Genomic DNA, 13481 nt, shown 5'->3' with positions numbered 1-13481 from the left:
GCTCCGCAAGCGGTGTGTTGCGTCGATACCTTGCATCGGACAGCTCTATTTCCTTAAGCGACGCTCGAGGGTAGTTAGACGGCAAAGGACGATAGAGTTAGAGAGAGAGAGAGAGAGAGAGAGAGAGGGGAGGGGCAAACTCAGTTCAGGAGAGAGTGGAGGAGAGGCACCTTGTGCCTCGGAGTTTGTGCTATCGTAGCTTGAGACGCGATGCTAGTAACGCGAAGCTTGCGACACGATCCCATAGCAAACTTCCATCTCTAAATGTGTGTTGCCCACATATGTTGCCTGGAAAGTAACTTTTCTCAAGCTTTCGTGTAGCTACGTATATCTCTCGAGACTGTCCACCGATTGTAAGCTCACGAAGCTTTCTGGTTAGGAAAAAGTTTTCCTCGTAAAAAAGAAAAACGGGGAAGAGAGGAGAAGAGAAAGCGAAAGAGTAAGAGAGAGAGAGGACAAGAGAGGTATTGCTCTCGTGGTGACGAAATAAGTATTTATTTGGAGTTTGACGTTAGTGCTTTCTCATGTAATCAGATCAACGTCGTATCGAACACCCGATAGGCTTTTTTTTGCTTTCTCCGCAAGTACCCTCATTATTTATTTCGATCGTAAAAGGTAGGAAAAAAAAAAAAGAAAGCGAAGAAAGAAAGGATAAATAAGGTGGTCCTCTTAGAGGTTAGATCGATGACAAGTATAAAATAGATGTTTTGGATAGATTTTAGGGGAAATTCATTTGTAATATTCGTGAATTTTAGGAATGTAAGTAAGAAAGTGGGAATAAGTAGGAAAGGGAGGACGAGGAATAGGAGCGAAGTGAGTACTGATGGGGATGTGGGTGAAGGGGAAAGAGGGAGGGGATGTCTTTACGTACTTTCGGATTAAGGAAGAACGTGAAAATGGCGAACAACGCTCGGCGACAAATGAAGACGGGAAGCACTTGAGCGATGTAATTGTTCGGGCTGGAGGCATGCACCACCGTTTCAGAACTTTCGACTGCCTCGAGGAGGGCAACTTAATTAATTAAGGTGAATCGTTCCGGATTGCCCGCACGTTTTACACTTGGCACTGCTGAGTAATAGTCCGACTGATTAATACGTTCAGCAGATGTTACGCGGACGTAAACATTAAGCCCATCGCGACTGAGTTATCAGGTACAACCCGGTCGATGCATTAAATTGAACGTAAAAGCTACGACAGGAACGTCGTTCGAAGTTGGACTTCCACGAGGTGGTGGTGGTGGTGGTGAGGGCGGGGGCGGGATGGATGCAGGGTTGAAAGAAGAGTGGAGGGAATCGCGATCGTACGGAATTGCCTTTGAATAACAAGTTCCGACCGATATGAATTATGCATAACGGTGCAAATCTAAAACAGATTGGAAAAAGATTCGGTCGGTCGATGTTTGTGCCTGTATCTATGGAGAAAACAATAACTCCGCGTTAGTTTCTCCGCGTTATTAGATAATAATGATGATGATGATAATAATAATAATAATAATAATAATAATAATAATAATAATAATAATAATAATAATAATAATAATAGTAATAATAATAATAGGAAGAAGAAGAAGAAGAATGATAATAACAACAACAATAACAATAACAACAACAACAATAACAACAACGACGATAACTTTTGTAATTAGATGCTCTATGCTTTTTCATCGATCGAGTTACGTCGGAAATTCGAGAGTAGAATAGTTCTCCGTCCGATCATTCTGTATAGTCCCCATAGCTTGTTACGCATAAATTTTCGAAACTTTGAAAGGAAAAGGGATAACGTTGCACCGTGCGTTGTCCGTCGTAAGGATTCGTTAAATTCTAGTAAAAAGAAGAGCTTTTCCTTTTCGATAGATAAGACAATCGATCGATCGTATAACGATAATGATAAGGTTCGATCCGAAGAAGAATAGAATTGTTTTTAAATAGAGACATTTGAATTATGTTCTTTTTTCTTTTTTCTTTTTCTTTCTTTCTTTTTTTTTTTTTTTTGATATTAAATAACAAAATGATTTCTTTCGATTTTTATTCGCGTAATGGGTTAAACGTTTGCATTATGTTCCCATACGATCTTTTATTAGACGAAATAAACTCAGCTTCGTTTTTTCTATCGTTTTCGATTCCTCTTTCCAAGTGGAATCATCTATGCTCTTTATATGTTTTCTTTTTCTTTCTCTTTTTTTTTTTTTGGTCTTCCTTTCTTTTTCTCTTTCTGTCTTTCTTTCGTTTCAACGTGAAAGCAGAACTGTGTGCTCGAGCAAAACCGATAGTCCACCGTTATTCCTCCCATAAATTCTGCATCGGCGTTAACGCAAATATATACCTACGTATCGGCTCTTCCCTACAAAGAACCGAATTCTCTCTCTCTCTCTCTCTCTCTCTCTCTCTCTCTCTCTATTTTACTTGCTCTTTTTATTTTTACTTTGATCCACCATCCCTCTTAATGTTCGTTTTACCCTTTCGGCCTGAACGAAACGAAGACTATAGTTTTCCTCAAATATTTATTTCATCATTTCTCTCATCGTTTCTTTCATTTTTACTATTTTGTTATAAGGAAAAGAAAATTATATCGATAAAAAATTCGAAAACATCGGAGACTTAACGTTTGATCGTTTTTATCTTATCTGTCTTTTCATCGTTTAAGTTAAATTAATTAATCACGTCAATATATGTCTTGTTAATAAATATATATATATATATATATATATATATATATGTATTGTATCTTGGATAAAAGTCGAATGTGTATTTTTTCGTGAATTATTTCGAAGAGATTGAGAACACGCGTTTCGAAGAAATCGAAGTTGTCTCGACGTTGATTTAAAGACGTTTTCCCCTTACTCCGAAAGTCTTATTCGGCACCGTAGTAAATCGAAAAATACGATCGTCTAGAGGAGGAGATCACTAATCCTCGGGATCATTTTGGTCGATCGTTCTCTTTCAGAATGATTTTATTCATGGCAACAGATGATGTGTATTAAAAGTAAATATAAAAAAGAAATCAGATTTATAATCTATTGAGATCGATTAGATTATAAGAATAATTGATTGTCAGACGGGTAAAAATGAATTTTTAAAATAAGATTTACAATGTAATAGAAAAGAAACATCGAAGTGGATATTTTTTATTTAATAATGGTTTTTCAATAAAATAAAAGGATTATGAATTTTGATGTGTCAGGTATTAAGAAAAAGCTTGTTAAATGTCGTGAAATGAAACGAGCTCGATGAATCAGATTAAACGATATTCAAATCTGTCACGTGTACGATATAGAGAGACGACCAGTCGTAGCAAATATTTACGGAGACGATGTTTGAAAGACCATAGGAAAGTGTGTGCGTCTGCATTTACAAGGACGCTTTCCGTTTCTCCGCGACTCCGATAAAATTATCCAACGATTGGATGGCGTGAAAGAATGGAGGGGAAGAGAGTAATATTACGTTTTGACGACGCGTCTAAACGTTCGATTTAATCGACTTGAATATATATTTTCTTTCTTGCGAATAAAGAGAGAAAAAAAAGATTCTGCCGTGTATCTGGTTATAGATATATAGTAACGATTAAAATATATTATAGGTTACAATATATATAGGTATCGTGTGGTAAAATTGAAACGAAGGGAAAAAAGAAAAGGAAAAATTAGTTGATTTCTTTTAAATAATCGAAATCCATAAGAGATATGTAGCACCGTTAAATAAAATTTCGTTTACGTTTTCCTCTCGTCATTCCTTTATTTGAGAATCCTTCGAGTACAGCGTCTGAGCAAGCCAGGTGTATCTTTTTGCCGATGCGGTGAGATTTTTGGCTCGAGATCAAGTCTCGAATGTTTTGGCTAGCCAGAGGAAGCTGTCGAGATGCTCCTCCGGTCTACCCTACGTTTCCGTTTCTATCTCGAAAAAAAAACCTGAAAACGAGACGGTGGCAAAGAAAGCGAGAAAGAGATAGAAAGAAACAGACAGACAGAGAGAGAGAGAGAGAGAGAGAGAGGACGAGAAAAACTTTATTTTGTCTCGCGAAAACGCATATCTCGTCCGCGACGTGACCGACCAGCTGGTCACGTGTTTTTTTCATTTTTCCTTTTTTTTTTTTTTTTTTCCTCTTTTCTGTTACACTCTCCGCATCCCACAAAAGAGAATTAAAGTTCGTTAATGTGTAACCTTATCTGTTTCTTAAGGTTGATAAGAAGAAGTCTTGTAAGAGACTTAGTTTCTTCTTTTCCGAAGTTATTACGATCAGATTGTTATCGCGATGTTTTCTTCTTCCTCTTTTTCCTCTTCTTTTTTTCGTGTCCTCCGTAGCAAAAGAAAAAGAACTAGGTACGAAAGGAGAAGGAAAAAGAAAAGAAAAGAAGAAGCAAGAAATTACGAAACAAAAAGAAAAAAGAAGAAAAGAAGAAGAAAAAAAAAGAAAAGTGGAAGAAAGGACACGGAGGAGAGAGATCGATAGGGCCCCGTTCTTGGTCGAACGCGCGTTCTATTTGCGAACGCGAAGACAAATCAGAGGTTGTAGAAAGCGACGAACGTCTGCGAATCCAAGGCGCACTCGATGTCGTACAAAGAGAACACTTTAATATTCGAGTCGTCGAGTCCCGGGACTCGACTCGTCTAAGATAAGAAAAGAAAAAGTTCGAGACGTGCGTTTCGAAAGAGACGACGATGGTTCGTCGTCGTCGTCGTCGTCGTCGTCGTTAAGGAGACATTTTATTTAGATGCGTGTGGGCTCGGGCGTACGCTCGATGTGTGCCGTTAATCAAAGAAAAGCTCTTCGAGTATTCTTGACATCGGTGAACGACAACCATTTCGTTGCCATTGTGTCCGGACGAACGAAACGTTCTAATCCAGAATGGGCTGGGGCTAGAGGGGTGGGTGTCTAGGGGAGCGGGGAGGTAGAGAGTTTCGAGAAAGAAAGTTTTCTTCAAAGAAAAAAGAGATTCAGAAGTAAAAGGTAGAAGGAAGAAAACGTAACTCTCATTCCCTTAGGCGTCTATGCTAAACCAACCCTTCTTATCTCCTCCCTATCTTCCGCTTTAACTTTTCGTCTCTTCCTTCTTCCTTCCGTCGAACGACGAGAAGAGCCGATTTGCCAAAGTTTTACTCGTCAAAACGCGTTATCGTATTTGTTTCGTCTCTTTACTTTGTGTTTCAACTGTGAACGGCTGCCACCGACGCAAGTTCTCCTTTCCTTTCCTTTCTATTCCTTTCCTTTCCATTTCTTTCCTTTCCTCACATTTCTTTTTCTTTCACCTTTACGATGTACTTTTCTCTGCTCTCCTTATTCGCGTTCGTTCAAGACCGACGCAAGGAGGATGCATCCGTTCGAGAAAAGGTGTCGAGAGCACGTGCCGAAATTTCTTCGCTTTTCTCTTCTTGAATTTCTTTCGTCTTTTAAAGAACACATCGACGACGGCTTTGACGTAACCCACTACTACTGACTTTTCTGCATACTTTACGAACTGTCTGTTTGACGTTAGAACCAACTACATATATTCCATACCGATTTCTTCCCGTAGATATCTCTATTTTCAGTCTTAAAATGTATATATATGTGTGTGTATGTATGTACGTACGTACATATGTATAATACGTATATTCATATCGTTTGATTTTCAATCGAAAAATTTGCAATCGAATGAAATAACGAGATAATTATTAAAAAGAGATAATTGTTCTCGTTATTTCGTACAATGGCCAACTAAGTGAATCATTCTGTAGCAAGGTCCTCTTCATTTCTAATTCTCATCTCGAGTTCTACCTAAGAGTTTCCTCTAATTCCTATCTCTTTTCTTTTGGTCATACTCACTTCCGGCTAAATAAATTATTATCTAGGTAAAGCGGTGCTCTTTGAATAATACAGTGCTTTGGCGCAAGGCGGCTTTTTAGGTAGCTTAGCGGCGTAACGGAGTATGCAGGCGCTGAGCTCGTAGCGTCCGTGGTTTTCGTGGATTAATTGCCCATTCATAAGCGACTATGCTATTCCCTCTTACCCTTCCATATCGCGCAAACGGGTTTATATATATATATATATATTAAGAGATACCTATTTAAGAGATAGAATGCATGTACGAAAGCACAAAGATCGAAAAAAACGACTCCATTTCAAATACCATTTCAACAATTAGATTCTCTCTCTCTTCTTTTTTTTTTCTCTTTTAATACTCATCAACTGAATTAATAGTTAACAATGAATAGTTCAAAGTGTAACCGAGCAACCTAATGTAACGAACTCATCTCACTATGGTTTCAAACAAGTCAGACTCGAGTTCGCCGAAAATTTCTGAACGTTTCCTACTGATGATTCTCCGTAACTGGACACAATTCAGTTTATTCGTTGAATTCCTTGGCTTTTCGGGGCTTAATTCCATTCGAACGACGAAGTTCCTTTGGACAAACCTCTGTCCATCTGTCTCATACAAGTAATATAGCTCCTTCGTAGTATAGTAACAAAATTTGCTATTTGTAGTCTATGCGAGAGGACAGCATATCGACCGAATTAAAGGAAGAGACGGTGTATCGTAAATAGACGTATTTGTGTGTGTGTGAGAGAGAGAGAGAGAGAAAGAGAGAGAACAGGCCGGAGAGGGAGAATGAGTGGGTAAGAGACGTTCTTAGGCGGGAATGCCTCCGAATGCCTTGCCGGTACACTTCGAACTACTTGCGACTACTCGATTACGAGAGTCTAGGTGTCTAGGCACAAATGGCTGCGGCTCAGACACCAAAAGCTTCGCTTATATTCGTTCTATACCAATGGTACAAGCTCTTCGCGGTTTTCCAGGCCATCCAGCGCGCGTACTTTCTCTCTCTCTCTCTCTCTCTCTCTCTCTCTCTCTCTCTTTCTCTTTCTCTGTAAAAGGAAGAGACATCGTATAGCAAGCGGAGAAACGGAGTGCATTTACCAAAAGCCTCCTCTAACAGGAATGCGAGAGAGTCTTATCATTCCTGCGAGAACGAGTTGCGACTGCGGGCAACTGTGTTAAATACAAGTGACTTTCCATGGGAGCGTGGAAGAGCCAAACGGGCTCGTGGTTTTCATTTCCTCCCTATCCTAATCTTCAACCGCTCCATCTTCTCCCATTTTCGCGTCCATAATGTACATAGGTACATACATATATATTCCGAAGAATGTTAGGAAGCTTAGGCCTCCTTTTGGTATGTCTCTCTTTTTCTCTTTCCCTCTCTCTCTCTCTCTCTCTCTCTCTCTCTCTCTCTCTTTCTCTTTCTTCTTTTTTTATCTTTTTCTTTTTTTCATCTTATATAGACCTTGGCTTCTTGTCTAATCGAATGAAAATTCAAACGCCAAAATGTGTACACATTATATTTCAAAGTAGTGCTCGATGAAAGTAGGTCGCCGTAGTTCAATTATTTATTTAATTTATAAGCAAACACTCGTTTGAAACGTTCAAGTTATAATGAGAAAGTTTGAAAATTTTATCGCATGTTTTTCCTCTTCTCGTTTTCTCTTTTTCTTCTTTTTTTTTTTTTTTCTTCTTCTTTCTCATTTTCTTCATATATACATATATACATATATATTATTATTATTATTATTATTATTATTATTATTATTATTATTATTATGTGCATCGTGTATTGCGTGGTTTATTAAATGATAATAACGAGACGATCGCTACTATTATCATTATTTTTCTCCAGAAACATCTTGAGAGAGATGTAGGCGATGTTACCTACTTCTTTACTTACAACATCGAAAAGAGTTGACTGGTCGAGAGAGACTCCTCGAGTAGGAGAAAGACAGAGAGGAAAAGAAAGAGAGAGAGAGAGAGAGAGAGAGAAAGATGAAGATTGTACTGGCATGTAACGTTAAACAATGAGAATCCAACGTGGCGTATCGTCTCTCCTTTTTATTCTTATATATTCCGCCAGCGTACCCCTTTTACCTACAAGCCGAGAAAGTAAGGTACAAAGTTTCATATCATGAAGTGTTTGCAGCCGCGTTCCTGCACTTTCGTATAAAAGCTTTGCGCTTTCCGTTAAAATAATGAGCGCCTAAAAAGGGACAGTGTTTGTATGCGGGACAGAGTTGGAAATACGAATGTTGTCAGTACTGGAGTTGACTACGGAAGAAGCATCGCGATTCTTAGCAATGATCGCGATTCTCCGAGAGATTCTTTTTTTTTTTCTTTTTTCTTTTTTCTAAAATTCATTTATATTTTTTATCTTTTTTTTTTTTTTTTTTTATGCGGATGTATATATTTTTTTCGTTTGGTAGCCATAGAACTTTTTCATCGTAGATATAAGGTGGGTAAGGATTATCGCAAAGATTTATAGAAAGAGAAAAAAAGAAAGGAAAGAGAAAAAAATGTCGAATTCATTTTTTCGAATTTTTCTTATATCGAAATTGTGAATTTTCGAAAATTAACGTTCAAGCGAACGGTCTAAGCGCGGACGATTTTCTATTTCGATTGACTACGTTTAAACGAGCTACGTATTGAATCACTCTTTTAGAAAGAAAGGAAAAGACGAGTGGAGAACGTCGAGGACAAAGTTTTCTACTGTCTCTCTCCACTTGGCACGTGTCCATGGATAATCGTGTTCAGTATTATATATGCGTTTGCCGGAACAAGACGTTAAGCTTCGAAGTAGGCTATCGGGTTGCTACCGAAATTGGCATGGATCGTCTGTTATTAGTCGATTATAAACAACTAATTTTGCTTTTATTAAATTCAAATAAAGACGAACGTATCACGCTTATAGAAAAGACACATTGACCGATATACATACATACGTATGTATTGTACATAATATGTACGTATATTTTGATTAAATCGTAAATTATTTCCAATGCGAATATTTAACGAATCAATATATTATAGAGATTTAATTTGCGCAAATTGTTATTATGAATATTTTAAAGATTGGAATGATAGGCGCTCTGGATATCATTTGTAATGATTTATATCGTGCTATATTATAGATCGTTACAATTTAAACAGAGAAGAGGTAGATAGGTACGATCAATATTTCCGGATATTGTCCAATATACACACACACACTACGGAGTACCATTATATCGATGAGAAGCACTCTTGCAATCATCATTTTCTCGAATACCGAAGCTTTCGTTCATCGTTTTCTATAAACCTGACCCTTTTTCTTTCTTTCCATCTTTCTTTCCTCTCTTTTTTTTTCCCCTTGCTCTCGATGAGACATCGATCGTGCTCCTTCTCAATGGATTTCAAAGAAAAAAGAGAGAGAGAGAGAGAGAGAGAGAGAGAGAGAGAGAGAGAGAAGAGGAAGAAGAAAAAAGTAAGCAGAAACGAGAAATACGTTCTCCGATGTGAAATTTCCTCTTTTTTCACTGGCATTTTCGTCGTTCTCGTCATGGCCCATATTTTATTAGGCAATTTGCCTTTAAAGCGATAAGAAGTGTAAAAGTGTAAAGTTAACGAGTCGAAATAGGTAGTAAAAGCTTTGGATAAGAGAAACAAACGGGACGGCGTAAGGACGTAATATAGGAGGATGAGAAGGGAGAGGTAGAGAAAGAGAGAGAGAGAGAGAGAGAGAGAGAGAGAGAGAGAGAGAAAAGAAGAGGGATGTAATAGGACGAAGTGAAATAGAGATGGTATAAAAGGGTATAGTACGAGAAGCTTTGTAAGTACCTTCGTGAATGAGATTTACGAGCGTTAGTTGGATAAATGACATCGAAAAAGTTCGCGTACCACTGCCACTTCAGATTCAGGATTCATGAATTGTTGTTACGTGGATGGTTCTTACATGCCTGACGTAGCAACAAATTCGAGGTAAACGATTTTTTAATTCTACGAGAAGGCGCCCTTTCCTCCCCTCCCCGTCCCCGTCCCCGTCCCCCCTCGTCCTTCTTTCTTCGTCGTTTTTAATAATAATTCTAAAATTGTATGAACGAGACAGTAGATATTATATATAAGCGTTATAAATAAGGATATTAGTTGTGAGCGGGCAACGTATGAGGGTAAAAAGAGGATACATTTTATTTCGGAAAAATAAAATGAAAAAGTGAGATGTTCTCTTTTCATTTTCGTTTTATCCTCTGCTGTTTTTTCCTTGCTTACTTTCTTTCTTTCGTTCTTTTTCTTTTCTTCTTTTCTTTTTTTTTTTTTTTGCTTTTTTTCTTTTTTTCTGTCGCTCGATCGTATTCGTTCGAAATCGAAGTCATGGACGAGAGCCAAGATTTCTATATAGCGTTTCTTTTTTTTTCTTTTTTTCTTCTTTCTTCCTTCCTTTTTTTCTTTCTCTCTTTCTTTCTTTTTTTCTTCTCTTTTCTTTTTATTCTCTTTTTTTCTTTTTTTCTTTTTTTCTTTTTTTTTACGGATCATTGGATGAGCTCGATCGAATAGAGAAACACGCGGGAACGTTCGCTCGCGCTCACGTCCGAAATGCGTCACGCATCTTCCTTTCAATCCGTCGACTTTTCTCTCTTTTTCTCTCTTTCCTTTATCCCTCTGGGAGGGACTCGATTCCTCGATAAAGCCAATAAACCCTCGTCAACCGATGACACCGTGGTGGTGTATGTCCTTCTCTGGCCATAGGCCATAACATCAATTCACTCTCTCTCTCTCTCTCTCTCTCTCTCTCTCACTCTCTGTCTATCTATCTATCTCTTTTTTGTCTCTGAAACACGCAACTCTTTCTCTCTCTATCTTTATCTCTCTCTTTCTATTTATCTCTCTGTCTCTTTTTCTCTCTTTTTTTTTTCTCACTTTTCTCTACATACGTTCTCTTTCTCTCTATCTCCATCTCTTTCACCTTCAAAGCTACGATCCTCTCGGGAGTAGCTTTTATCTCACGGATAACCGGCGCCGACTGGTCCACCAAATTTGTTTAACGAGTGCACCCACCGACGTCAAAATGCACCGACGAGAAGTGCATACACAACCCGTATTATTTCACCGTTTTTGTAAAGATCGCAAGTATTTCAGATCTTAATTTATCTTCGATATATTTTTTCGAATATATCTTTATATTTGATCCGTTCGAATATTCTCGTTTACGTCTATTTTTTCGATTAAATCGAACAATATTAATATCTCACATGATTTTACTTTCACTCTTTGATCAATTGATATTCTATGATATTACGAGCTTTCGTATACGTATTAAATGTTAGTTCTATGCATATGTTGATTGTACTAAACGCCTGTATTGTTTTTCTTTTTTTTTTTTTTTTTTGCTTCACGTGATACGTACTTAAGCTTTAAGTGCTTTCACGTGGCTGCTTTCAGAGAGTCTTTTGTTTTCGCCAACACGAGAGAGAGAGAGAGAGAGAGAGAGAGAGAGAGAGAGAGAGAGAGAGAGAGAGAGAGAGAGAGAGAGAGAGAGAGAGAGAGAGAGAGAGAGAGATAGGATGCGAAGCGTCGACGGATTTAATGTAAGTATTTGCGCCAGTTTCTCACAGAACACGTGAGAATGAATTCAACAACGAATAGATACATACGCACTCACACATACACACACAGTTGCTCTTACACCTTTAATTAAATAATTACATTTAATAATAATAATAAATAATAATGATAATAATAATAATAATAATAATAATAATAATAGTGATAATAATATTGTCGCTACCGTAACGCAAATATCGTACATCATTTTTTTTTTTTTTATAATAATTTATCGATATATCGATACGTTCCATCGATAAATCTGATACGTCATCGAGTATTTATTCGAGTTCAGAAAGAAAAGACAATGTCTTGGTAAGAAGAAGTCGAGCATGAAAGGAAATCATTTTAAAATAGAGAAGAAAAAGAAAATATATCTACCGGAAGATAACGTTTAACGAGTCGATACCCCGTCGATCTATATTTAAAATCGATTCTCTTCTGTTCTACAGAAAATAAAATGACCGGAGAAGGAACTATATACTTTTATTCCACGTTTCTCGTTCGCGTTACCATCGAGCTTTGTATATAGCGAGAACTCTCGAATTCCACTATCTTTCCGATAATCGAATTGTTTCTGGTAGAGATGGAAGAAATGAATTCGTTCGTAATATCGTCAAAGAGAAAGACAGAGAGAGACAGAGAGAGAGAGAGAGAGGGAGAGAGAGAGAGAGAGTAGATATTCTAAACAAGTGCAATCACTAGCAAATTTAATAGAGATAACTTTTCTATCGATCAATAATTCATTCAGAAAAAATTGAAAGATAGATAGAGAGAGAGAGAGAGAGAGAGAGAGAGAAAGAAATTAGCAAACAGACAGAATGAAACGAAAAAAAAAAAAAGAAGTTTTCGACTTAGTAAAGAATAAAATTAAAAGAAAATAAAAATGGTGCATGTATTCACCTGCATGCTGGTTCACCGACAGTCTCAAAAAATAGGCAGGTACCACCGTTCATGCAAAAGTCTCCTGCTATTGGACAGGGCTGCTCCTGCCTCAGCCATGCCGCTGTCGCTGTAAAAAAAGAAATAGAAAAACCATATCAATGTTGATTAGCTCTCGTATCTACGTACGTTTATACGTTTACGTATAGACACACATACACACATGCATATATATATATATATATATATATATATATATATAAAATATATATATATATGCAAATTGAAACGAAATGGTTACTTTAGAGTAACATGTGAATTTGTTTGGAAATTGTTTGGAAAATAGAGGCAAAGCCGAATGACGCTAATACCGTAGTAGCATTCGGTTTCGTGCTGGCAAAGTAGCAAAGCCTAAAGTTGTTATTTGTAGTGGTTTTGCTAGACAGTAAGAGAAAAAGAGAGAGAAAGAGAGAGAGAGAAAAAGAGAGAGAGAGAGAGAGAGAGAGAAAGAGAGAGAGAAGGAAGAGGACAAACGGCGCGCGTGACTTTTCCACGATCTTCCTTTGGCGTACTAGAGTCGACTGGAAAGGGAGAACGCTTCGTATCTATTTCGAAAGTAGCGTTCGATGCCACTCTTGCGACCCTTCTTCTTTCTTCTTTTCCTTCTTTTTCTTTTCCTTTTTTCTCGTTTTTCTCTTCTCTCTCTCTCTCTCTCTCTCTTCTTCCCAGCCACTCCCCACTCACCGCTCCCCCTATATATCTCCTTTCTGTCTCCTTCCACTTCTTTATTCGCCGCTTACGTCGGCGTTTTACCCCGCAACCCGTTTCATCCCGTTCGAATTCATTCGCACGAATAAATCGCGCATTCCTCTTTCGCGATACTTCCGTGGGTTAAGAAAACGATATTCTTGTAAAGTAAAAGTATAGATCGATCGTACGCTTTTAAATCTACCTCTCAATCATTTTCCTTTCAGGATCGTGAATTTTCATTTAAATCGATCAAGTTACGGATTAACTTTTGTTATGGAAATATAATGTCAGCCGAATATAAGCAACGAGGGTGGTAACCAGGATTTACGAGAATCTTTAAGGATATCTCTATCTCTCTCTCTCCCTCTCTCTCTTTCTCGGTGCAACGACGTGTGTATTTTCTTCTTATTTTCTTATTCTTCTTTCTCTTCTTTTTTACGTTCGCACTTCCAAGAATATCCTTTAAAAAATGTAT

At 37.7% G+C, this 13481-nt stretch overlaps 1 protein-coding gene and 1 long non-coding RNA gene across 4 annotated transcripts in view; one reads left to right on the top strand and one right to left on the bottom strand.

Moving 5' to 3' along the window:
* LOC124421956 overlaps positions 1-13481 on the top strand; it is a 278500-nt gene that overhangs the window by 41160 nt on the left and 223859 nt on the right. The gene's annotated exons all lie outside the window — the stretch shown is intronic.
* Positions 1-13481, bottom strand: part of LOC124421955 (protein vein) — a 244139-nt gene that overhangs the window by 40336 nt on the left and 190322 nt on the right. For both annotated transcript variants that reach the window (XM_046957695.1, XM_046957694.1), the window contains exon 4: positions 12278-12386. In XM_046957695.1, the coding sequence (XP_046813651.1) occupies positions 12278-12386 (109 nt within the window). The remainder of the gene's footprint in view (positions 1-12277; positions 12387-13481) is intronic.

The sequence above is a fragment of the Vespa crabro genome, chromosome 2 (genome assembly GCF_910589235.1).
Source record: "Vespa crabro chromosome 2, iyVesCrab1.2, whole genome shotgun sequence".
Taxonomy (NCBI): domain Eukaryota; kingdom Metazoa; phylum Arthropoda; class Insecta; order Hymenoptera; family Vespidae; genus Vespa; species Vespa crabro.
Note: the sequence above shows the minus strand (reverse complement) of the source record. Positions and strands in the feature narration are given on the sequence as shown.